This window comes from Rhineura floridana, chromosome 4 (assembly GCF_030035675.1).
Source record: "Rhineura floridana isolate rRhiFlo1 chromosome 4, rRhiFlo1.hap2, whole genome shotgun sequence".
NCBI lineage: Eukaryota > Metazoa > Chordata > Lepidosauria > Squamata > Rhineuridae > Rhineura > Rhineura floridana.
The window spans coordinates 123654266-123679550 of record NC_084483.1 but is presented as its reverse complement, the minus strand read 5'-3'; the positions used below and the strand labels follow the sequence as shown (position 1 = coordinate 123679550).

The following is a 25285-nucleotide window of genomic DNA, read 5'->3' as shown; positions in this document are numbered from 1 at the left end:
TTAGGCAGGTGCCATCTCTGCTATCTTTTCAGCACCTTTTGAAGACTTTCCTCTTTCAACAAGCCTTTTAGGTTGAGACGTATCCCAGTCTGCGTCTGTGTTAGAATTGCTCAATACGTTTTTTAATAATGTTTTTAACGCTTTTTAAAGTTTTTTTAAAAAAATGTTTTTAACACTGTTTTGTTTTAATGTATTTTAAGATCTGTTTTTATGATGTTTTAAAGTGTTTTTAGCGCTTTGTTTGCTGCCCTGGGCTCCTGCTGGGAGGAAGGGTGGGATACAAATAAAATAATAAACAAATAAATGTTAAACAGCATGGGGGACAGAACTGACCCCTGTGGAACCCCATACTGGAGAGTCCAGGGTGCCAAGCAATATTCCCCAAGCACCACCTTCTGGAGCCGACCCACCAAGTAGGAGCAGAACCACCACTATGCAGTCCCTCCCACTCCCAACTCAGCCAGTCTTCCCAGAAGGATACCATGGCTGATGGTATCGAAAGCTGCTGAGAGATCAAGTAGAATCAACAGAGTCATACTCCCCCTGTGTCTCTCCCAACAGAGGTCATCATACAAGGCAACCAAGGCTGTTTCCATGCCAAAACCAGGCCTGAAACCTGACTGAAATGGATCCAGATAATCGGTCTCATCCAAGACTGTCTGGAGCTGGCCTGCCACCACTCATTCAAGGACCTTGCCCAGGAATGGAACATTTGCCACCAGCCTATAATTATTAAGATTATCTGGGTCCAGGGAGGGTCTCTTCAGGAGTGGTCTCACTACCGCCTCTTTCAGGCAGCCAGGGACCACCCCCTCTCGCAGAGTGGAACAGCCTACCTGTGGAGATACGCCTGGCGCCTTCGGTACTTTCTTTTAGGTGCCAGGTTAAGACCTGGCTATACTCCCAGGCATTTTAATGTTCAATGTGTTTCATTTAATTTTTTTTTCGTTTAACTTGTTGCTGATTTTATTGTAATTTTATTGTAATATTGTATTTTAATCTTGTTTTGTTCACCGCCCAGAGAGCTATTCGCTATCGGCGGTTTAAAAATGAAATAAATAAATAAAATAAATAAATAAAAATAAATTAATCACTTCCCTGGCCCAGCCAGCTGTTCCATCCCTGCTAGCTTTTATTAGCCAAGAAGAGCAAGGATTCAGCACAGAAGTGGTTGCACAAACCTGTCCAAGCACCTTGTCAACGTCTTCAAGCTGTACCAACTGAAACTCATCCAAGAAATTGGGACAAGGCTGTGCTCTGGATACCCCACTTGATTCACCTGCTATAACACTAGAGTCTAAGTCCTGGTGGATGCTAAAGATTTTATCCTGGAAGTGCCTAGCAAATTCATTACAGAGGGCCTCAGATAGTTCTACCATGTCCCTGGGGCCAGAGTGTAATAGCCCCCGGACAATTCTGAAGAGCTTCACTGGGTGGCAGATTGATGATTTGATAGTGGCAGCAAAATATTGTTTTTTTGCTGCCCTCACTACCCCTAAATACAGCCAGTGTGTAATTGCATCCACCAGGAGTTCATCTCCATCTGCACTGAAGCCGTCTCCTATATTGTTTCATTGCTCTCAGTTCTGGGGTATATCATGGAGCCGTACGAGCTCTACACAGGAGAGAGGGCTCAGAAACAATCATGTCAACCACCTGGGTCATTTCTGTATTCCACATTTCAACCAGGGTTTTGACAGGAGCGCCAGCCCTATCAGCCGGAAAACTCCCCAGAGCCCTTTGGAAACCATCCGGATCCATTAGTCTCTGGGGGTGGACCAACTTAATAGGTTCCCCACCCTTGCAGAGGGGAAAAGCCACTGTAAGTCTAAACTTTAGCAAGCAGAGATCTGTCCATGACAGAGGGACTGATGTAAGGCCCCCCACATTCAGATCACCATCTCCATGTCCAGTTGCAAAAACCTTTTTACCGGTTAAAAAATCTCTGCAATGATTAATTTAAGCAATAAATATGCCACTTTTAAAAATAACAATGAACAGCTGTCAGGTAGGTAAACAGCTTCTCTCCAGCTTCCCACACTTACAAGAAAGCCTAGCTGAGGACATCATGGGGATTTCAGGAAATATGGGCAACTGGGAAGGCTGCGTAATGCAGACCACCAGAGAGATGATTTGTAAGATGAAATAAAGGACATCCACAAATATCATTTGGCCACTTCAAAAATAAGTGCAACAAATCCCCCAAATCTCATCTATGGAAATTTAATTGACATTTACTCTTACTACTGATAATTTTCAACTACATTTTTTCTCATTAGTTGATGGAGAATGGACAGAAAATACAGAATAAGTTTTGGTACAGCACTAGTACAATGTAAACAAAAAATTCTAACCTGCACAGGTAAAATACTGTGCATGAAACAACCCTATTTGCAGTTGAAGATAATGTGGTTTGTGGTTTGGTATTTAAAACAAAGAAGCAAACCTTACTTGTCTGCAGCATAGCCTAGATAAAACCCTCCTAGCAAAAAGCCCAGATTGAGAAGAGACTGTGTCATATCTATGATCCATCTGTCCTCACACACGAGATTGTACTGTGGGAAGAAGAAAAAGACAGAATCAGTTTCTGTGGAAGAGAAAAATTTTATTCAACAAAAGATTCCAGTCTTGGGGGAAAATGAGTGGAAAAATAAGACAAGTTTAACACACTGTTTGAACCTGAAAAGAGCCCTGCTAGATCAGACCATGGGCCTCTAGTACAGTGGCTAATGAAGTACCTATAGGAAGCAACTGGTATTCAGAGGCATAGTGCCTCTCTGATCCTGGAGGCAGCATACAGGCATTATGACTAGTCCTGCTAGCCATTGATAGCCTAAACCCCATGAATTTGTCTAATCCCCCTGTTAAAGCTATGCAAACTGGTGGCCATCCTCACATCATGTGGAAGCAAACACCATAGTTCAATTGTATTCCATAGTTTATATTTTTCACACTATACATAAGGTAGTTTTGTTAATTGAGCCAGTGTGCTGTAGTGGTTAAGGTGTTGGACTATGACCTTGGAGACCAGGGTTCAGATCCCCACACAGCCATGAAGTGCACTGGGTGACCTTGGGCCAGTCACTGCCTCTCAGCCTCATGAAAACCCTATTCAGAATCGACTTGAAGGCAGTACATTACATTTAGTTTTGTTAATTATCATCTCTCTCTCTCTCTCTCTCTCTCTCTCTCTCTCACTCACTCACTCACACACACACACACACACACACACACACACACACACACACACAGAGCGCGAGCGCGCGAGCGCAAGAAAGCAGTTCCCAATAAACTATTCAAAGTATGTGATAGTCGCCCTGGGCTCCTACTGAAAGGAAGGGCAAGAAATAAATTCAATAAATAAATTCAATTAATAAATAAATAGCCATATTGGACTCATATGCCTTGATACACAAACTATTTAACTGTTTTTGCAGACTGCTGCTGATGCAACTGTTAGTAAAAGTTTCATTATTTCACTACTTGATGCCTTAAAGGTTAAAGTCAAAATACTTAGAAACATGGGAAGCTGACTTACACCAAGTCAGACTCTTGGGCCAACTAGCTCAGAATTGTCTACAGTGACTGGCAGCAAGTGGCTCTCCAGGGTTTCAGACAGGGGCTCTCCCAGCCCTGTTTGGACATGCTACAGATTGAAACTGGGACCTTCTGCATGCAAAGCAGACGCTCTACCATTGAGCTAATTCTTGTCTTGCGGTCACCTGTCCCACCCAGAATGGCTAATGGTCAGGAATTATGAGAGTTGTAGTCCAGCAACATACATTGGGCTACAAGTTCCCCATCCCTGCTCTACACTGTGGAATCATTCCCAAGTATGTAGCAAAATGTATATATGGATAGCAAAGCCAAACCAAGCATCAGGAGAAACTTTAAGGTCACAATTATCTCTGTTGCAGGTATATGAATAAGGTAGTAAATTATGATACATGACATACATTTGTATAAGAAAAACTGGTTTTGCCTATTTTCAAAAGTAAAATGAATCACATACACTTTTAAAACAACTAAACAATAATGGGTTATAATACAATTGTATACCTCTGCTCAAGGAAGGCTGTTTGGTCAGTTCCCCCTTCCCTCTGCATCCTTTTATTTATTTTATTTATTATTTGATTTATATCCCACCCCTCCTCCCGGCAGGAGCCTGCTCTTATAAGAACATAAGAATAGCCTGCTGGATCAGGCCAGTTCCATAGCTCAACTATGCCCTGTGTGAAGAAGTGCTTTCTTTTGTGTATCCCCCTTCAGTCTGCTCCAGAGGTTTTGAACAGTGTGGGAGGTGGAAGGGGCTGCAAGAGAATGTGGGGGCAGTGTAAAAAGCACTTCCCTCTCCCTGTCCATTTATGGAAACATCTGTGGGAGCAAAGAGCTTTCTGTGCAGGTACACACCTAGTATTTTTAAAGGGAATTGAAACCAAAGAAACAAAACATACTACGAAAGGGATGTTTGTTTTTTAAAAAGGAACATTACAATCAAGCTGGGTGCAAAACATATTTGCTGCCTGAGGCAAAGAACAAGATGGTGCCTCTCCCACCCCCCATTCTATATACAAAAGCCAACCAGATTGGCAGCTGAGTCTTAGGTTCCATCTGCACTATACATTTAAAGCAGTATCATACCACTTCAAACAGTCATGGCTTCCCACAGAGAATCCTGATATCTGTAGTTTTTTTAAGGGTGCTGCAAATTGTTAGAAGAACCCTGTTCCCCATGCAGAGCCAGAGTGGTTTAATAATCAATCCCTCTTCCCAGGGAACTCTGGGAATTGTAGCTCTGGGAGGGGGATAGGGGTCTCCTCTCAGCACCCGTAACAAATTACAGTTCCCAGGATTCTTTGGGCAGAAGCCACGACTGCTTCAAATGGCATGATGTTGTTTTAAATGTTCAGGGCAGATGGGGCTTTACTTCAACACTGGCAATGGGACAATGTTCTCCACCATACCTCAGGCCAGCAGACTAGTTTAGGAGATGCAGGGCAGGCCAGGTGGCACACACAGCTCTGGCCTCTGACAACTTGCTGCTGCTCCCCACTCCAGCCTCTGCTGTCTGAGGCGGCCATCTTATTCTGTCAAATAGTAGGACAGGCAATTGTTTTTCAGAGGTTTTTCCCTGGAGGGCCTCAATAGAAAGAAGGAGAAACAGAAAAGGGAGGGGGGAAATGGATGGAAGAGCTATAGAAAAAGGAAAGACAGAAACTGTAAGAAATAAAAGATGAATGAAGAAACATATTGCTGGCATCCAAGCCGTGCCTGCTCTGTCATCTTTACCACAAACAATGGCGTTCCCACCTTGAGCGGGGGCGTGTTTGCCACCACCCCCATCCCCCCACTTTGCAGAAGGGTTGGGAATGTTCCTGAAGATTTTGAGTAGGGTCAGGTGTGGTCTCTGGGCCAATACGATGAAGGGATTAGCAGGTATAAAAGCCCGCTCCTCCCTCAAATCACGCCTCTTTTGCCTTGCGACAGCTTTGACTCTTGCCTGTGTCTAAAAAGTGCTCCTTCAGCATCTTCATTTCAACTCGATCCCAGCGACTTCTAACACTTGGACTTCTTTCTCCAGCCTCAACAGCTTGAGCGGCGGTGACTTCGTTTCGGCGGTTTTCCTGCCTTGTTTGCCATGTGCGCTCTGCATAGGCGCCTGGTGGGGGGTGCAGGGCTCCCTTTGTGGCCTGGTCGAGTTCACCCTCGGTTGAAGAGGGGGGCTGTCCATGAGGCTGTCCCTTGTTTGGCTACCGGCATTTCTGCGGTAGCTACTGCAGTGGCCTGTTTCCCTGCCTATGCCTTGTGCTTTCGGCGCATTTGATGCTATTACCTGAGGGGGGATAGGTTGCGCTACCGGCTTTCGAGCGGCCCCGCTGGCCTGCTATAGAGCAGCGCTGGTAGCCTCGTGCCTTGCCTGCACTTTAATTGTATATGTAAATAATTTGCTTACCCTCCTGTAGACTGGCCGTGCGTAGCTGCGACTGCTGCACAGCAAAGGGGTGGTGAGTGGTGCTGGTCCTTGGGTACCTTTTTGTTGTTTTGCAGCGTGCCTGCAGCTGTGTGCTCATATTTCTCTATTACCCCCCTTCCTTTTTCTTTGAGGGCTGAGTCTAATTCAATTATCTACGTGCAGCTTCATTCATTAGGGGTTTAGGGTATTTCATTGTGGGGTGCAATTAATTGATTTCTGCCCTGGGCATACTTTGCCAATATAAATAAATAAATGATTAATTGATTGATTATTAATTAATTAATCAATTAATTAATTGCCATTAATACAGTTTGTGTTTCATTTGGATTAGGTTGAAGTCAATACAGTTCCATTTGCTTGTTTTGCAATCTATTCATTGTTGTTGTTGTTGTTGTTGTTGTTCCTTGGTGAGTTCAAGATTTGACTTACAATGCCACTCAAGAAGGTTCAACAGAAAAAAGGGGTCCGTGTTTTGAAGCGAGCATCGAAGCGTCCCTCATCTCAGCAGCAGCATCTATCTTCTGATGAAGAAGATGACATGGGGGTGATTTGTGCCTTGGTGGCCAGGGTAGAAGCCTTGGAGAAGGAGCGTTAGAATCCAGCTGATCAGGATGCTGGCCCCAACGCTGCACCTCCAGGTAAGAAATCCGCATGTCTGGCTTCCAAAACATCTAAATCTCGTCTCCTTTCCAACTTGGTTGCCAGGATTGATGTTCTGGAGCAGGCTACACCCAGTGATACACATGTTCTCCCAGTTGGACAAGGCTTGCCGCCTGTAATATCTTCTTCGGCAGCTTCCACCTCCACGTTGCCTGCCCTGGCTGGTGCTATTCCTCTTGGAAGTCCACCCTTTTCGGCTCTTCCTGTGCCTGGAATTCAAATGGTTTCATCAGAGGTTCACCAGGGCGTGGCCCCAGCAGTGGTTGCACCCCCAGCTACTTTTACATGTGAGTTCCTCTCACCACAGCACACACCTACTACATCTGCGCAGGCACATGGAGGGTCTTCACATCAATACACGACATCTGTGCAGGCACTTGGAAGGCTGTCACAACCTATGGTTTATATGGGTGGGGTCTTAATGCCTCAGCAGCCAGTTTCCGTGGCCTGCAATGGCAGTGACTCCTTGGAATCCTATGGTGGCTCTCTCCAGCCACACCACCTTTTCCTTGCCTCTGCCGGCCGGTGTATATCCCCAGGGTGATACTTCCTTATCCTTGGGTGATCACCTTTTACCCTCTACGAAGGAAAAAAAATGGATGAGGGGAGTATATAGATATCTTTACACCCCTTTTCCGGGAATCTGAGACAAAACCTGCTGATGGTGAGGTTTCTAAGGACAAGGAAGTGGCAAAGAAAAAGAAAGCTGATCCCATATGGCCTAATTGGCTTAATGCATATACAGTTTATATGGGTACGATGACACAGTCTTATCTGTCCCGTGCTATGTCCATGATTAAATTTCAGGACATAATTCATCATGATTTTAGGGAATTTTTGGTACTGCGTGGTTGTGGTACGATTAAAATTTTAGGCAGTGTGCTGCCTTGGATCCAACACTGAGATGGGATGTAGAACATCCTGGCTTATGGTTGCATTCTATGATGCCGGCTAGGCCTGCAATAGGTGATAGGGCAGATCGTGGACATCTGCTAGTGCGTGCTCAGACCTCGGCTTCTGGCTCTGGCCAGGGGTCATAGTGGGTTCAATCCCATCAGGTCTGCTGGAGTTTTAACAGCTCAGGGCACTGCTCTAGGCACCCCTGTAGGTTTAAACACACCTGTGGTATTTGTGGAGGCAATCACCCCAGTTCCTCCTGCGCAAGGGCTAGCCAGTCTCGACAAGGAGCTGGTGATCAGCACCAATCTAAATGAGGGACTGGAGGAAGCAGCAGTCCGTCGCAAGGCCAGTAGCCCTATTAAGTTAGCCCCTCTGGCTAGGTGGTTGTGTATCTACCCAAACAGGCAGGTAGCCGATTACTTGTGGCATGGATTCTCAGAGGGCTTTTGTATCCCTTTCAAGGGTCCTTGGGTCTCTACTTCTTCTTCTAATCAGGCTTCTATCCGCAATTTGGCCCCCGTTGTCCTGACTAAACTTAATAAGGAAATAGCAGCCGACAGGATTTCAGGACCTTTTCCTCCCCCCCCCCTTTCAAATTTGAGAATTTCCCCACTAGGGATCATGCCACAGAAGCAGCCAGGTGAATATCACCTTATTCATAATTTGTCCTTTCCAAAAGGTGGCTCTGTTAATGATGGGATTCCCCAGGAAAGGGCATCGGTTAGGTATACTTTTTTCGATGAAGCTGTTAAAGTAGTTCAGAGGGCAGGAAAAGGGGTGTTATTAGCGAAGTGCGACCTCAAGTCTGCTTTTCGCTTGCTCCCTGTGCATCCTTCGGATGTAGATTTGTTGGGTTTTACATTCCAGGGTCAATATTATGTTGACAGAGCTATGCCAATGGGCTGCTCTGTATCTTGTGCAGCCTTTGAGGCATTTAGTTCTTTTCTTGAGTGGGCCCTTAGGGAGCGTACTCACTCTGCCTTCACTGCCCATTATTTAGATGATTTTTTGTTTGTAGGGCCTGCTGGTAGCTCGCAGTGTGCTAGTTTGGTTGAGGCTTTTATGGCCTTGACTGATGATTTGGGTGTTCCTCTTGCTCCTGAAAAGTCGGAGGGTCCCTCATCTTGCCTTACTTTTTTAGGGATCCAATTAGATACTGTGGAGCAGTCCTCCCGGTTGCGACGTGATAAGTTGATCACTCTGAAGCAGCGGCTTCACGAAGCAGTGTCTTTGAAGAAGCTTACACTTCTTCAACTTCAAGAGTTAGTGGGCCATTTAGTGTTTGCCTCCAAGGTGGTTTCTCCTGGCAGAGCATTCCTTCGGCGTCTTTGTGACGCTATGAGGGGTGTGCATTCTCGTTTTCATTTCATTAGGATCACTGCTGGTATGAGAGAAGATTTGTCTATGTGGCTCACTTTTTTGGAGGGCTTTAATGGTTGTTCCTTTTGCAGAGAGGACCTGCTTCTGGAGGCTGAATTACAAGTCCACTCTGATGCCGCTGGAGGCTTGGGTTTCGGTGTAATTTTTAGAACTCAGTGGTTTGCAGAGCGTTGGCCAGACGCTTGGAGGTCTTCTGGGCTCACTTCTGACCTGACCTTCTTGGAATTTTTTCCTATTGTAGTTGCAGTACATGTCTGGCCTCTTGCTTTCCAGAATCACACAGTACGTTTTTGGTGCGATAACGTGGCCACGGTTTGTGTGGTGAACTCCCAGACCTCTAAATCCACCCGTGTGATGCACCCTGTGCATACTTTTGTTCTGTAATGCTTACGTTTCAATATTTTGTTTGTCGCTCGACATGTTCCTGGTTTGCAGAATAGCGTGGCTGATGCCATCTCCCACTTACAGATGGCGCGCTTCTGGGAATTAGCACCTGGAGCTGCATTCGACCCGGTCCCGATTCCATCCTTCCTGTAGAGCCTTGGGAGTTAGAAGTGGGGGCTGCCATTGCTTCCACTCTGTCTCCCAGTATGCAGAGAGCTTACCAGTGTGGCCTTAAGAATTTCTAGGGGTTCTGAGCCTCGTACACCCTGCCTCATGTTTGGCTGATACCAGTATCTCATTTATTGCAGTTTATGATTTTCTTAAAGGGCCAGGGCAAATCAGTGAGCACTGTCTCTGTCCACCTCTCTGGCCTTTATCTCCAAGGCCAAGGGCATTCGGGATCATACAGTGGATTTCAGAGTCAGGAAGGTCCTTAAGGGCTGGTCGCGTTCCACCCCCAGGGCCCCTGATAGGTGGGGGCCATTCAATCCTGATGTCCTCATGTAGATGCTGCCCTTGTTTGGCTCTTTATGCTCCTCTTCCTATGAGGCACAGCTTTTTGCTGCTGTTGCTTTGACAGCATTCTATGGTGCATTTTGCCCTTGCGAAGTTTTAGCTTCATCTAAGAATGATGTGTCTTATCGAGCCTTGTGCTCTGATGACTGCATTTTGGGTGAGGATCATGTTATGCTTTCCTTGCATATATCCAAGACCGACCAGAAGGGTCATGGCCGAATTGTGACATTGTGTAGTTGTCCAGTACCTATTCTGTGTCCTGTTTCTGCTTTAAGGAACTTCCTTTCCATATGGCCAGTGTTCCACCATTATCTGTTCATACATCTCGACAGATCTGCCCTGACACAGTTTCAGTTTTGGGCCGTTGTTCGGCGGTCCTTGTTGGCCAGTGGGCGAGATCCTGGATTGTATGGGATGCATTCCTTCCGCATTGGGGTGGCTACAGCTGCGGCCCTAGTTGGCATGCATGCGGAAAGTATTCAGGCAATTGGCAGATGGTGATCTGCTGCTTTTAAGGCCTACGTGCGGTTGTGATTCTAACGTTCTTCTCTTATTCCCCTCAGGTGTACAGGACCTCCCAGTCCCTGTGAGAATCATCCTGTGCGGCCATTCCATCCTGTTCTGGGCCCACAGGAGGGCTTCTTCTTCAGTGGTTGGGACACAACATTATTCCACATTTGTGTCGCAAGTCTCTTTGGTGTGGTGGCAATATATAGATAAAATGCGTTTTAGAATAGAAAATTTTTTATTTGTTTACAGATTTATATCCCGCTCTAGTTCAGAGAATCCAAATTCAGAGCGGTGAACAAAGTAAAATAATTCATTGGTACAGAATCAAACAAAGTATAACAATAATTACTAAAAAGTCGGAGACATTTCCCTTTAACAATTAAAAGCTTGATAAAATAAAAAAGTTTTGGTCCGACGACGAAAGTCCATAAGGGAGGGAGAGAGCCGTATCTCAAGTGGTAGATTGTTCCAAAAGGTAGGTGCTGAGACAGAAAAAGCTTGTTTTCTAACGGCCATTTGGCGGATGGTAAAAGATGATGGAACCCTAAGGGTGTATTCGGCACTTGATCTCATCAGTTGATGGGTTTTAAATTTAAAGAGACGGTTCGCTAAATACGCCGGTGCTAACCCATGTAGGGCTTTAAACGTTAGAACCAGTAACTTAAACTGGTGTCGAAGTTCTATGGGGAGCCAGTGTAGATGATATAGAAGAGGCGTGGTATGCGTCCGAGGGCCAGTTCTTGTGATCATCCTTGCCGCTGCTCTTTGTACCAATTTGAGCGGTCGAAGCGATCTAATCGGGAGTCCAACATACAAGGAATTACAATAATCCAGCCGTGAAGTTACCAAGGCTTGGGTTACTTTTCTTAGATCAGCCATTCCTAAAAATGGTTGCTGTTGGCGGACCAGCTTTAATTTGGCAAATGCAGCTCTTGAGGCAGCCGCAACTTGAGGTTCTAAGGTCAAATTTGAGTCCAGAATTATGCCCAAGCTACTGACTTGAGTCTTCAGCGGGAGTAGTATTCCATTCAGTGATGGTAAAAATTCAGTTTCTTGAGGAGAACTTTTTCCAATCAGGATGACCTCTGTCTTTTCTGGATTTAACTTCAATTTGTTTCTGGTCATCCAATTCTGAATTGCCGTGAGACATAAGTTAAGAGGAAGAATAGCCTCTTTGTCATTTGGTGAAAAAGAGCAATAAAGCTGTGTATCGTCCGCATACTGATGGTAATGAATTCCAAATTTTTGAATGATCTTGCCTAGAGGCCTCATATAAATGTTAAATAACATCGGGGATAGGACAGAGCCCTGCGGAACGCCATATCTTAAAGGCCAGGGTTCTGAACAATAATTCCCGAGGGCAACTTTTTGAAGTCTGCCTTCTAAGAAGGAGCGGAGCCACTGTAGGGTCATGCCTTTAAGTCCAATTTCCGAGAGACGATCTAGCAAGATGTCATGATCGATAGTGTCGAAAGCAGCTGATAAATCTAATAGAACTAGTAGTGACAGATTACCCTTATCTAATTCTAGCCGAAGGTCATCAATTAATGCGACTAAGGCTGTTTCTGTCCCATGATTTGGCCTGAAACCTGATTGTAAGGAGTCGTAGCAGTCGATGGTGTCAGTGAACATTTGTAGCTGTGTAGCTACGGCTCTTTCGATGACTTTACTCAGGAAAGGCAAGTTGGACACCGGTCGGAAATTATTAAGCACTGTGGGATCAAGAGAGGGTTTTTTTAATAGTGGTATAACAATAGCTTCTTTCAGGCACTCAGGTAAGCGGCCTTGTTGTAAAGAAGAATTAACAATTATACTAAGCCAATTTGCCAATTCAGCTTTTGATGTTTTTATAAGCCAGGAGGGGCATGGATCAAGTAAACAGGTAGTTGGATTCATTCTGCTGAGAAACTGAGGAATGTCATCCGGGAGAACAGGTTGGAATGTGGAAAAGACGGAAGGGCAGACCGTTTCTGATATGACAGTATTTGCGTCTGTCACCTCCGTATGATCTAAGGTAGATCGGATCTGTTCAACCTTTGCCTCAAAGAATGTGGCAAATTCCTGGCAATGGGCCAGGGAATAAACTGAGTGGGAAGCAGATTGAGGCGGATGCAGAAGACCATTTACTATGCAATAAAGTTCTTTTGGTTGGTTTCCCGCTGAGGCAATTGCTGTCGAATAAAAGCGTCTTTGGGCTGTCAGTCTGGCCGAGGCGTAGAATTTGGCAAATTTCTTTGCTTGTATTCGATCAGATGGACTTTTTGTCTTTTGCCAACGCCTTTCTAGACATCGATAGGAACGTTTTATTTTCAAAAGATCACTCGAAAACCAAGGGGCGGATTTAGATCTGGTTGTTTTCAGTGGACGGAGAGGAGCTATTGCATCCACTATCTCAGTCATCATATTGTTCCATGAGTTGGTCACGATATCAATGTGCACTCCCATAGACGGGCTTGTATAATTTTTAAGCTTGGTTATAAATGTATCAGGGTCTAATAATCTTTTAGGGCGGTATAGTTTAGTAGGAGGCGTAATCCTGGGAGACGAAAATGATGCTGATAATTTAAATCGAATCAGATGATTATCAGACCATAGTAGTGGAGAGATCGTAATGTTATCTATACGAAAATCGTTTAAGTCTAGGTGTGATTGAAAAATGAGATCAAGAGTATGGCCTGCAGTGTGAGTTGAGGCCTGTACTAATTGCTGTAACCCCAGAGTGGACATCATAGTCAAGAAATCTTGTACTGATCGAAGAGAAGGGGAGTCTACATGAATGTTGAAATCTCCCAATATTAAAAGTTTGGGGGATTCCAACATCAGTCCTGAGATTAAATCAAACAGTTCCGACATTGAATCAGTTGGGGAGTGAGGAGGACGATAAATTAATAAGATTACAATAGGATCCTGATGACCAAGCTTTAGGCCAAGGAGTTCAAAACCTGGATAATTTTTGTAAGGTAATCTAGATAACAAGATGGATTTGCGATAAATAAAGGCTACACCCCCCCCCTCGATTGTCTAGTCTCGGTTGGTGAAGAGCAGCGTATCCCGGGGGGCAGAGGCCGTTTAGATTAGCTCCACCTGAGTCTTCAAGCCAAGTTTCGGTTATACATGCGAAATCAGCGCATTCATCTTTAATCAGATCACAGATGAAAGTCGTCTTGTTATTTACTGATCTCTCATTAAAAAGTAACGTTGAATAATTCCTATGTATTGGTATGTTCAAAACGGAGTTTTCGGTTCTTTGTGAGACTCGAGTAGGAGTTACTAGGCAACGTGACAAACAAAAATTCTTAAAGTGATGAGGAGTGTTTGAACGATTATATTTTCCTTGTCCTAAAATTGTTGATATTGGAGTGATGATCATATTATTGGCCTGTTCATTCTTGGATCCATTTGGTGCTAAAGGGGTTCCATAAATATTAGGCCGCCATTGCTCAATGGTTCAGTGTTGAGATTGAGATGCCTCAGCAATTGGCTTAGCTGGTCCTTGAGCTAACTTCGATTGATACTTTTTCATAATGGGAGTCAGATACAACCAATAATAATATTTTTAATCCTGTGCTACATTTTAGTATAATAAGATCCATACATGGGGTGGATTTGCACATTAAATTTATGCATTGTAGTCCAGATTGTTTTGGTGTGTATGGGTTATATAACATATATGCAAAAGGGTTAATTGCAGGTATTTTCTGTAACAATCAACATACTTTTATCATTCATGGGGCTATATATGTACCAGAAAGAAAATCTATTTCTCATTGTGCTCATAGGAGTGTGTGTGTGTTAATTTGCATGGATTTCAGATTGTTGATGTTGAATTAATGCATTAATAGCTTTGAGTTTCTCTTTTGAAGTTAAATGCTTGTAGTCTAAATATGTGTGAAATAAACATTATGATCTGGTCCAGTGAGAAACCATAAACATATCTAAATGGGGTACCAAGATTCCTGCCAACTGGCCAAGCTTATTTATATCAAAAAACTGTATTCAACGTAGCACTAAGCAGATTACTCCATCAGCACAAGGATTTCTCCTTACACAATAGAACTATCTCCCCCTCTCCTTCCCTGGCATGCCCCCTAAGTGTGTTCGGGCTTTCCCCCCAACCTTCGAGAATAAATCTGGAGATGGCACAGGGCCACTGCGGGGGGAGGAGAGCGGGAAAATCCCCTTGTGCTAGTGTTAACCCTTGGACTAGCACACCTTTTTAGTTGAATGACACTGGGAAGAAATTTGGGGCTACTTCAATATTTTGTGATTTTTAAAAACTTTCTTACATTGTTTTGATTGACAATTAATATACTGTATTTTGTTGCCATTTTACTTTATTAATATGCCATTTGTTGCTTTGGGGACCCTCTGGCTGAAAAGCAGAATAAAAATTGATAGATAAATAAATCCTGCATGTCCTTAGATATAAGTATATTTGGGGCAAGTAGTACTTGGCTCTTAAAAATAGCTGTTTTCAACTCCTTTTCCAATGATATAACAAGAATAACAACAATGATGTGTAATATAGGACTTTATATATTATGTTGCTTATATCCACATGTCCTAAGCAACTGCATTTCTTCATCTAGGAAACCAATTATCTTCCCCCAAATGACATATTAGTCTGGCAAATGTTAACTTGGCAGACTGAAAGTGCATGCAGGCAATGGACCAGAATGTATCCTCCATGGAAGACCAAGTGTCAAGATTACAGGAAAAACAACAACCTCTGTGTTTCATTTGACCTAAGATCTTGGCATGTTCTTCCAGAAGCTTGATTCTGGCTTTAGGGGAGAAACTCTCTAGGACAGGAATGGAGAACACTATTGAACCCAGAATGTCCGACAGTCAGGGATGGTGGGAGGTTTTAAGGATGGGGTTCACTGTTTTGTACCTGTTCATTTTTTGATTGCATTATTGTTACTCACTCGGTCAGTAGTGGTTTACATTTTGTTAAATTTGTATGATCTCAGCCCACTATGGCAATTTATGAAAATAACTCCATTATTTTATTTTCTTCTGACAGTGGCCTGATCGCCTCTTACATGATGGATATCACTATATTCCTATATCTTTCAGTATTTACACTAATGTTATTGATTGCCCATCATCAAGTAGCCATCTACTCCCAAGGAGTGGGAAACAAAAAAAAAAGATTTAAAATCATTGTCTCTGTGTGAATAACATAGATCATCAGCAAGATATCGGGGGGGGGGCATTAATACTTGGTTTATTTACTTTTCCTTGAGGGGAAAAATTACTTTGTCCATTGCTACATGGATTAATACTAGAGTCAAAGCCAATAGAAAGGGGAAATGAAATCAATAAATTGTTTACTTAAAGTAAGATTTTTTACAACAAAAATATGTTACATTCTGATTTTTCAAATAAAATACCATTTTTGATAAAAATCTTTTTCTTTAAAAAAGAAATCTTTTCCTTTTAAAAATGCATTCAGTTTAAACATATATTAATATAAACATGTAAAAATAAAAACATGATATTGTGAGGATTAAATCTGGAGGGAGAGAATCATGTTTGTACGCAACCTTGAGCTCCTTGGAGGAAAGGTGGGATATAAATTTAATAAATAAATAATATGTCTCTTGCCTCTGGCTTGGCAAAAGGTAGGAAGGTGACAGCTCAGGGGCATAATTGCTATCACATTCCCACCCCATTCATGTAGACTACATGCTTTGCATGCAAAAGGTCCCAGATTCAGTCTCTAGTATTCCTTAGTTATTTATTATATAATAAATACATCTCCAGTTAAAGCAGGGAAAGACCCTCAGCCTTAGAGAGCTGCTCCCAGTCAGCATACAGCAATGATCTTCAGCTGGTGGGATGTGACCCTCTATTGGGTCACAGACTGATATAACAGCAACACAACCACCATACAAATGTATGATAAAAACATTAAGAAATGGGTTCCTAAATTCACGTTCGGACTAAAGGTGGACCCAAGGTTGGAAAAATTTGAAGACTACTGGCATAGAGTCACTAGATGGAACAATGGGCTGATGCGGTATAAGGCAGCTTCCTGAAAGAGACTACTTATTCTATCATATCCACTTGTTCTTCTAAAGAAATCTGTCATGTTTCAGTGTTAATGATTAGCAAAATGTTTCCACAGAGAACCAAAGCAAGATTCAATCAAACAGATCACTTTCCTTTCTCTCATTCTCCAACCACCCCCTCTCTCCACTTCCTAGAAAAATCACTTCTATTGTATTTATCTAAAGAAGGCATTGATATGAGTTCCAGGAAATAAAATAAGCCCAGCCTCTAAAAGAAGAAATTGTATGTATCTTTTTATCTTAAGTAGTATAGCAAACCAAATAGAACAAAAGTGGTTCTGGGAAGTTACAATCCGCAAGTGTAATGTGAATAGGATACTATTAAAAGTTGGGTCACTTCTGCAAAGCAGAGACCTGAGCTGAAGAAATAGTTTCTAGCATGAAAGGTTTACCTCAAAGGAGGACCAGGAACAAGTGAATAACAATGACAAAAATGACTTTTTAAAACTATATTGTGTGGGTGTGGGTGCAGAAATAAAGAATGCTCATAACAGAAGTGTATATTTATGTATATTTATGTGTTGAATGTGCTTTAAATGAATGGTGTGGATCTACCCTAGTAGATATGCTGTGCATTCATTAGTGAATTGAAAATAACGGTTTTTAAAGATACTTTTTTAACAACGGGGAAGGGCTGTAGCTCAGCGGTAGGGCACATGCTTTGCATGGAAAGGTCCAAAATCCAATCTCTGGAAAAGACTATTGCCTGGAATCCTGGAGAACCAATGCTAGTCCATGTCATCAGTACTGAGCTAAATGGTACCAAATGACCTGAGTCGGTATAAGGCAGATTCCTTTGTTCCTAAAAGAGGAAAGAGACACAAGGGCCATAGCGCCTCCAAACTTTATTTATGTATTTTATTTACAATACCACTTTATTGTAAAAAAATCCTCAAAGCATTTTATAGAAGGAATTAAAACAATGAAATTATTGGCAAAAACAGTTAGACAGGTATTTAAAACATTCAAAATAATAAAATCAACAATGCGTTAAAAACAAAAAAACATAGTAGCTTCTGGGTAGGCTTGCCTAAACAAAAATGTTTTTAGCAGGTGTCAAAAAGACCTCAATGAAGGTCCCTGCCTAATGCCAATAAGCAGGGAGTTCCAAATTGTAGGTACTATCACATTAAAGGACTGATTTCTTATGAGAGCAGAACAAATACTATGTGGCATCCATAACATAGAAAGCACACCTTGAACTTGGCCAGGTATCAAATCGGCAACCAGTGCAAATTTCAGAGCAGAGGTATTATGTGCTGATGGGGTCTCACTGTTGTGAGCAATTGTGCCACAGCATTCTGTGCTAACTGCAGCACCTGGGTCAGGTTGTGCTGCATGGGAATTTCTGTGACCTTGGCTGCCTGGCTGCCAGAATGTTTTTAGTTTTGGTTAGGAACCCTGACTGGTTGTGGGATGCTGAGTTTTCTGCCTTACTCATAGGAATCTTGTTGTGGTTGGTATGGTACTGCATTTAGGAAATCATCACTTTTTTGTTTTTCTTTTTGCATTTCATTTACCTCTGACCTTACTCCCTTAAATCCACAGAAGCAACAACAATGTTTCCATGCATTCAGCTCAACCCCCTTAATCCCACTGATGATGATGCACCTTCTTGTTTGCACGATGGCTTGTTTCTTGCCCAAAAGGGGTAAAAGAGAATTCACATACTGGGAAGTTTGACTTCAATTGCTGTTCTTCCCAATCTACTGCCTGTGAAGGGAGACCAAATCACATGTTTTTTCTCTCTGTCAATTATTACTATCTGGAATTGGGGTGGCTGTCAAAGTGAGTTTATAACAGCCCACACGGTAGGCAGGAAAGGACAGAGAATCTTCTTAACTCTTATTTCTCAGACCTCTCTCTTAAACGGCAGGCAGAGCATTCCAGGTAGGGGGTTGCCAAACTTGCTTTGATATCAGTATCTTTGCAGAGGATCCCTAGTCAAGCCTTACCAACATCACAATTCTAAACCATATCTACTCATAAGTAAGTCCTGTTGAGTTTTATGGAGCTTAGAATTACAGCCTTTGGGGGCATCCATCTTTATTCCTGAGTGCTCCCAACTAATATCTTCACAACACTAGCTTCCTTCTTCTTACAGTGGCCTTCTGGTGACTGGCTGTACTTACCTCTTGGCAGAAGTAGGCTAGATTAAATGTTCCCTATCCAGGCTCCCTAAGCAGATGAGAAGGTACGGTCCCATCACTTCAGCTGGATCACATCAACTGGATTTAGCTAGGATTTCTATCTTAATGCCCAATCAGAGATTTTTTTGTTTGAGTGGTATACTCCAGGCAACTGTGGTTGATGCTTAATGACATCACTAGGGCCCGCCCCTGAAATCTCAGGGTTTGGGATGCTTCTGACCTGGCAATCCTAAATGTGGGGATAAAGACAATGGATAACAATGATGGTTCTATTCTCTCAGCTTCAGCTTAACCTGCTATAGGGGTCAAGAACCTTTTGGACAACACCACAAGGTTGTTGTAAACCAGTCAGAGTCATTACAGGATTGTTATAAGTCATTCTTTCCAGGCCAAATCCCCTTCCAACCTGCAATATGATGACAATAAACTGCATTTGTTTTGGAATTTTCATTGATAGGGTTCAGGAATGGGGAAGAAAGCTGATTCAGTTCACATTTAAGGCCAAATCTATCAAATTCACACTGTTTGAAACAATATGAGAACCAAAACATAGCCATCCTTCAAAATTCACAGTTATCTGAATTTTGCAATGCAGTTCTCCAAACAATGTTTACAAAAATGCATATATTGGGCAAAAGTAACCAAAAAATGAATATATTAGTGAAAATAGCATAAAATACATTATATTAGGATAAATTGCATGCCAAAATGTGTACAGAGACAATACTGCATGCCAAAATGTATTTTAGAAGAAAGTTGCACTAATCTGAATTTCAGATTGGAAAAATTAGAAACTGAGAGAATCAAAACTGACGGATCTTTCCATCCCTAGTAGAGTTTCTTAATGTTTCACGCTAAATAAAAAGTGAGTTAGAGAGGGCAATAATTCTTTACTACTATGTTTTGGCTTCTTTTGGAGGAAAGTGGAAGTGGGATAATCCATGTGATTTCTACAAGCAGCTCTCAGTTCTGTTCCATTTAAAAATAACTTCTTTAAAATAATTTATGTGTTTTTGTGCAACTACATCTACTACATGTGATTACATAAAATATAAACTTATAATGTCCTCCTGTTCCAGGAACTCCATCTTAGTTCTCCCTCTTGCTCAATTGTCAGGGATTTTTGTCGCCCTCAGTTTCTCAATATTCTGTCTCATTGAGTTATTTATGGAGCTTCTTTTTATGATTTTTTTCTCCCTTAGGGGTCTTCCCCTGCAGGGTTTTTTTTTCCACTTGTGGTTACCTGAAGTCTGCCAATGTCTCTCTCTTGTGCATGGTAGTAGAGTTTTGGCTACATAACCTTGAGTATTAGAGGGCTTGAACTGGTAGTAGTATCTAGACAAGTGGGGCATTTGCAGTATAGATTGTTTCTGTTCAGGTTTTAGTCACTCTGTTTCACCCACCCCCAGTTTTCCTCCTTGCAACAGTAAGTCACCATTCTGTGCCCCCTGAGTGTGCTCAGTCCTCATTTGCCTGCTTTGGGGTTCCTGTCTCCATCTGAGCTTTTTTCCTCCATTTTGTTTTTCTTTTGCAGGGGCAGGGTGAACACACTTGTGCCAAGCCTAGCTACATTAAATTCGTTAATTTCTAAACTGATGCTTATGCACAGCAATCTCTCTGATATCCTGAAGATGTTTGAAAATAGCTTCAATGTGAATCAGGAAGTGACCTATGCAAACAATGAGATGCTTATGTACCTGTCCTCTGTTTCTACCACTCCGTTCTGTTTCCTCCTCCCACCCACTTATCATTTTCCCCCTCTCAGGTTGCTTCCCAACTGTTGCTATTTTCAGGTAGAATTCAATTACACACCAGCAAAGTCAACTTGCACAATTAAAGTGGATTTGGAACTCTTGCACAACAAACCCACTCCCCCCCCATTGGACTTTTTGCTATTAGGAAAGTGAAAGCAAACACACTGGAAAGTATGGGATACCAATTGTTTGACTCAACATCATATAACTTTCCCACAGTCAAATCAGAATGGAGGCTCAGTTGATAGCCAACTTTGTCTAACCTCTCCACAAACAAATCAGGATGAATGTTCAGTTAACAGGCTGTTTGGAAGTGATCTCATACTCTCAACATTCCATGCCCTTGAGATATTATGGGGTTGTTTTAAAAGTTCCCTCAAGTCGTAAACTAGACCAAAATATATGTTCACTGTTGTGCCAGCAGCATGGGGAATTTTGCAAAGATGTTCTTATGGCTCAAAACAAAGGGGATCATGTAGACTCACAGCACCTTCTTAAAGGCATTTTTGTCACTGTGGAGCCAGCTGTGTGATTCCATTGTGAGATGGCAACAATCTTTTGTTAACACAGTAGTAACAGATAACACAGCATGATGGGAAGGTTCTTCTATAGCAGAAATGGGAAATTTATGGCCCTCCTGATATTGCTGGGCTACGACTCCCACCATCTCTGATAATTGGCCATGCTGACTAGTTCTGATGGGAGATGGAGTCCAAAAACATCTGGAGGGCCACAGGCTTCCCATCCCTATGCTATAGCTTTATTTGTGAAAGCCAATTCTTTGTTCCACTTGCAAATCCATATCACCAATGTTAGTGGCGTAACCTGCATTCTTCATCAGCATCTCCTGTGACCTTTCTTTCTACTGGCTGTTGTTGTTATATGCCTTCAAGTCAATCACGACTTATGGCAACCCTATGAATCTTTTTGGATATACTCATAGGATTTGCATGGTAAGAGGTATTCAGGGGTGGTTTACCATTGCCTTCCTCTGTTTTTTTAATGGCTGAAAATAATACACCTGAACTGAATGAAATTTTAGACCTCAAATCATTGCCAAATTTTAAGAACAAAGGAAATTGAGTTATATCGGGTCAGATTATTTGTCCATGTACCCAGTATTGCCCACTCTGATGGGCAGCAGCAGGTAGAAATTGTTCCCTTCACTGACTATCTTTTTTTCAATGCCTGGGACTGGGTCTGAGACCTTCTGCATGCAAAGCACCTGCTATACCTGTGAGCCACACTCCCTTCCTAATGAATTATCAAGTGAGAAATTACATCAAATTCATCCAGAGGGCTGATACAAACACTGTGTAACTGAATTGGTACTGTCCTTCCATACAACTCTGTCATCTCAGTTTCCAAGTGGATTCATTTGTATACATGCCATTAGCCAATCCAATATCTATAATATCTATCTATATATAATATCTATATTACCTCTCGTTATACTCTTCTGTCTCAAAAAGTCAGTTCTGGTATTTGCTCACATCTTAAGCACATTAAACACTGGCACTACTGTTTACGATTATCTTAACCCACCATAGTTTGCACTCTAGTCTTCTACTTATATGCATTTTACAGTCCTATACTGCAAATAACAATACAGGTGGTGGAGATTTGATTTTGAATTTTCTTACCTCACTGGCAATAGTTGAATGAGGTTGTTTGTAGAGCCAGCCATCCTGGCGGCAAGTAGTAAATGACACATTGGCCAAGCTGTTATTGAAAAGATGAGACAATGGGTTGGTACAGGTAGAAGAGGTATTATACAACATCATGTCATACCTCTTGCAGTGGGAAGAATCATTCACCAGACTTGAAGCTAGAATTGTAATGTTGTACTCCTCTTCAAATGTCCATCCACATTGCTTCCTTAATTTAGATGCATAAGGGACCCTGCACCAGTATTGCTCTGGATCCTGTCCAAGGAACACAACTCCGACAAATAAAAAAGAAAAGGTTATACCAGTCTGGCAAAGGAGAAGGAAGACCCTCTTTTGAAACCTTCCAAATTCCCCAGCCTCTTCTAAAAACTCTTCAAAAGACGGCATTGTAGACAGTTTCCCCCCTCCCCCAAGTCAGATGAATCCACGAGGTGACAGCGTCAACAGCTCTCAAACTTTGTGACTATTGCCAGTGCTTCCTATAAATCTTGTACGCTCTCTCTCTGTGTGTGTGTGTCTTCCTTCGCCCACACACATGTAATCAAGTAGCACAAGGAGTGCTGGAGAAGAGCAGTTTCACACACACACACGCGCGCACAGACTCAGAGTTATAATGTCAGTTTGGCACAATGCTTTCACACAGAAATGTAGGATTTCACTATACAGTACACTTGGCAAATATGCTGCCCCAAAGAAGGGGTGTATATTTTCTGTCTACTCTACCCAAAGGAGAGATTATGTAATCCAAACAGTTAACTCTTTAACTGGACAGGCAATCAGCAAACAACAGGATACAAAGCAGAACTGGGAACATTTCCCCTAAAAATTAATCTGAATGTGTCACATGTTAGAAATTATGAAGAGGGATCTACTTTGTAAAAATCCACTGAACATCTCCCTCCCTTCCCAGCACACAAGAGTTATTTCTGCTGCATTGGTTAATTAGCTCTTTTCTGTTTGTACTTAAATAGATACCCATATAGGTTACTGCTATAAGGTTGTAGAATGTGAGGCCAGTTAAGGGAGGGGTGTAGAAAAAATGTGGAGAGGTGAGCCAGACATGGAAAATGACAGTTGCTGACTGTTGGAGAGAACGGAATTAAAGAAATACAAAAGGGAAATGAGGAAAAGAGAAAAGGTGGATAGAAGGGACATTGCAAAAGAGAAAGAAAGGAGCAACCATGGGCATCCACAGGAATTTTTCGGGGGGGGGAAGTAAATACTCCAAATAAGTAAACAAACAGAATTGAATGGTGGGAGCAGGCAAGTTTCTCACTAAACAAATGAGGAGAATAGTGCCTGGACATTCTGCCTCATACCTCAGGTTCTACAAATGTTAAGAGTTTACTGTTTTTTAAAAAAGCTGGTAATATGGGGATTGTGGCTCATTCAGGGGTCAACTGCTCTCCCTTGCCTGTGGACGCCCATGTGACCAGACATGGAACAACAGAAATTTGAAGAGACTGTTCTGTGACAGAGACTGACTGACTGCCATCTGACCAATGATAGATAACTGACAGCGTTCCCACAATAATAAAAAATAGTTTGGGGTTGGGTTATTCATGTTTTTGCTTTCTTGTGTTTATATTTATTAATTAAAGGAGCTGTGTGCAAACTGTGGACAGGGAAATTGTCTGAGGCACGGTAAAATTTTACTAAAATTCTCCAAGGAAAGGGGAGGAGAAAATCCCTCAGCAGTTTCTCAGAGGTGGGGTTCACCATTAGCAGTGGTAGTAACAGTATTTCTTTCTTTATTCCTCTAAAGCATTTTTTTGTGCTGTTGCTGCAAGTGGCCCCCAAAAACATGGTGACTATTTAGACAACATTCTGCAAAGTTGCTTTCCTTTTCTGGGGGGCTGAGGAGGGGAAAAAATCTTAGAAATCCTCTGATTTTTTTTTGTCAAGAAAGTTAGTTCAGCTATAGTGTTAGCTGTTTTGCTCAATACCATTTAGAATTCTCAACCAACCATCAGCTTACTGATTCATCAAGGGTCTGCTTCTCTTTCTCTGTAATTGAAGGCTATTTACATTACAATATTAAAAAAAAATCTCTGTAGTTTCAATAGGCATTTAATTTGCACCCCAAATTATAAGCTTTAAGCAACAACACTGAAGGAACTTCAGAGTATCATTTATCTACCTATTTGTTTCCGGGCCAGATTCAAAGTGCTAGTTTTGACTTATAAAGCCTTACACGGTGCGGGACCACAATACCTTGCGGAACGCCTCTCCCGCTATGAACCTACCCACTCACTACATTCAACATCTAAGGCCCTCCTCCGAGTCCCGTCCCATAGGGAAGCTCAGAGGGCTGTTACTAGATCCAGGGCCTTTTCAGTAGTGGCCCCCGAATTATGGAACAGTCTCCCAGATGAGGTGCGCCTGGCGCCTTCTCTTCTATCTTTTCGGTTCCAGGTTAAAACCTTTTTATTCTCCCAGGCATTTTAATTGCTTAATGTTAAGTTAATTTTGTATCAAGTTGTTAAATGCTTAGCTGTTCGTTTTTAGGGATTTTATCTGATGTTTATTTTACTGTATTGTATTTTATTCCTTGCTGTGAACCTCCCAGAGAGCCATTGGCTAGGGCGGTATAGAAACAGAAATAAATAAATAAATAAATAAAATATCTCTGGGTTTGTATTCTCATATGGGACTATTCCTGTCAGCTGTATCCCCAGATATTTATCACATAGCCTGACTATATCTTTAAAATATAACACAGGGGTGGGAAATCTCAGACCCAGCAGATGAATGTCTTCTCAGGCCTCCTTCCCCACCCACCCACCCACACAGCGAGCCACACCCACACCCACCCTCCTGGAGTGTTTTTACCTGGCTGGAACTTTGAATTCTGATAATGCTTTTTGCGTTTATGGACAGAGGAGAGGGGTGTGTGTAAAAACTAGCCAACTGTACAAAAGTAACATTTACATGTATTGCTCTTCCCACTTTTGCCTCTGGCCTCACCCACCGCCGACATGTGGCCCCCTGGAAGGTTACCCAGAAGGGAAAGTGGTCCTCAGGTGGAAAAACTTTCCCCACTCTTGACTTAATGCATCCATATTTTAAAGCAAAGATTCATGACCATTTACATCCTAAAACAGCGTTGACTAATCCCTAGTTTGAGGGCCTGATGCAGCCTCCAACACCCCAAATAAAATTTTCTGGCCTGTCAAGATTTTGGTGATGGCAACAAAAAGAAAAAAAAAGATTAAAGCAGACACCATACTGGTGGAGTGGGCAGAGCCGAGCACCCTCATGGGGATGCAAATTGCCTCCCTCTTCCAGTCATCAGGTGGACCATTTAATG

The 25285-nt window shown here is 42.4% G+C and overlaps 1 protein-coding gene across 5 annotated transcripts in view; it reads right to left on the bottom strand.

The window, feature by feature from the left end:
- SLC22A3 (solute carrier family 22 member 3) overlaps positions 1–22543 on the bottom strand; it is a 63586-nt gene extending 41043 nt beyond the window's left edge. For all 5 annotated transcript variants that reach the window (XR_009762309.1, XM_061624299.1, XM_061624300.1 and 2 more), the window contains exons 1-2: positions 21949–22543; positions 2452–2555 (exon numbers count right to left, since the gene is read on the bottom strand). Coding sequence is in view for 4 of the 5 variants with exons in the window: in XM_061624299.1 (XP_061480283.1) it covers positions 2452–2555; positions 21949–22362 (518 nt within the window). In the remaining variant the exon portion in view is untranslated. The remainder of the gene's footprint in view (positions 1–2451; positions 2556–21948) is intronic.
- Positions 22544–25285: the final 2742 nt, after the last annotated feature.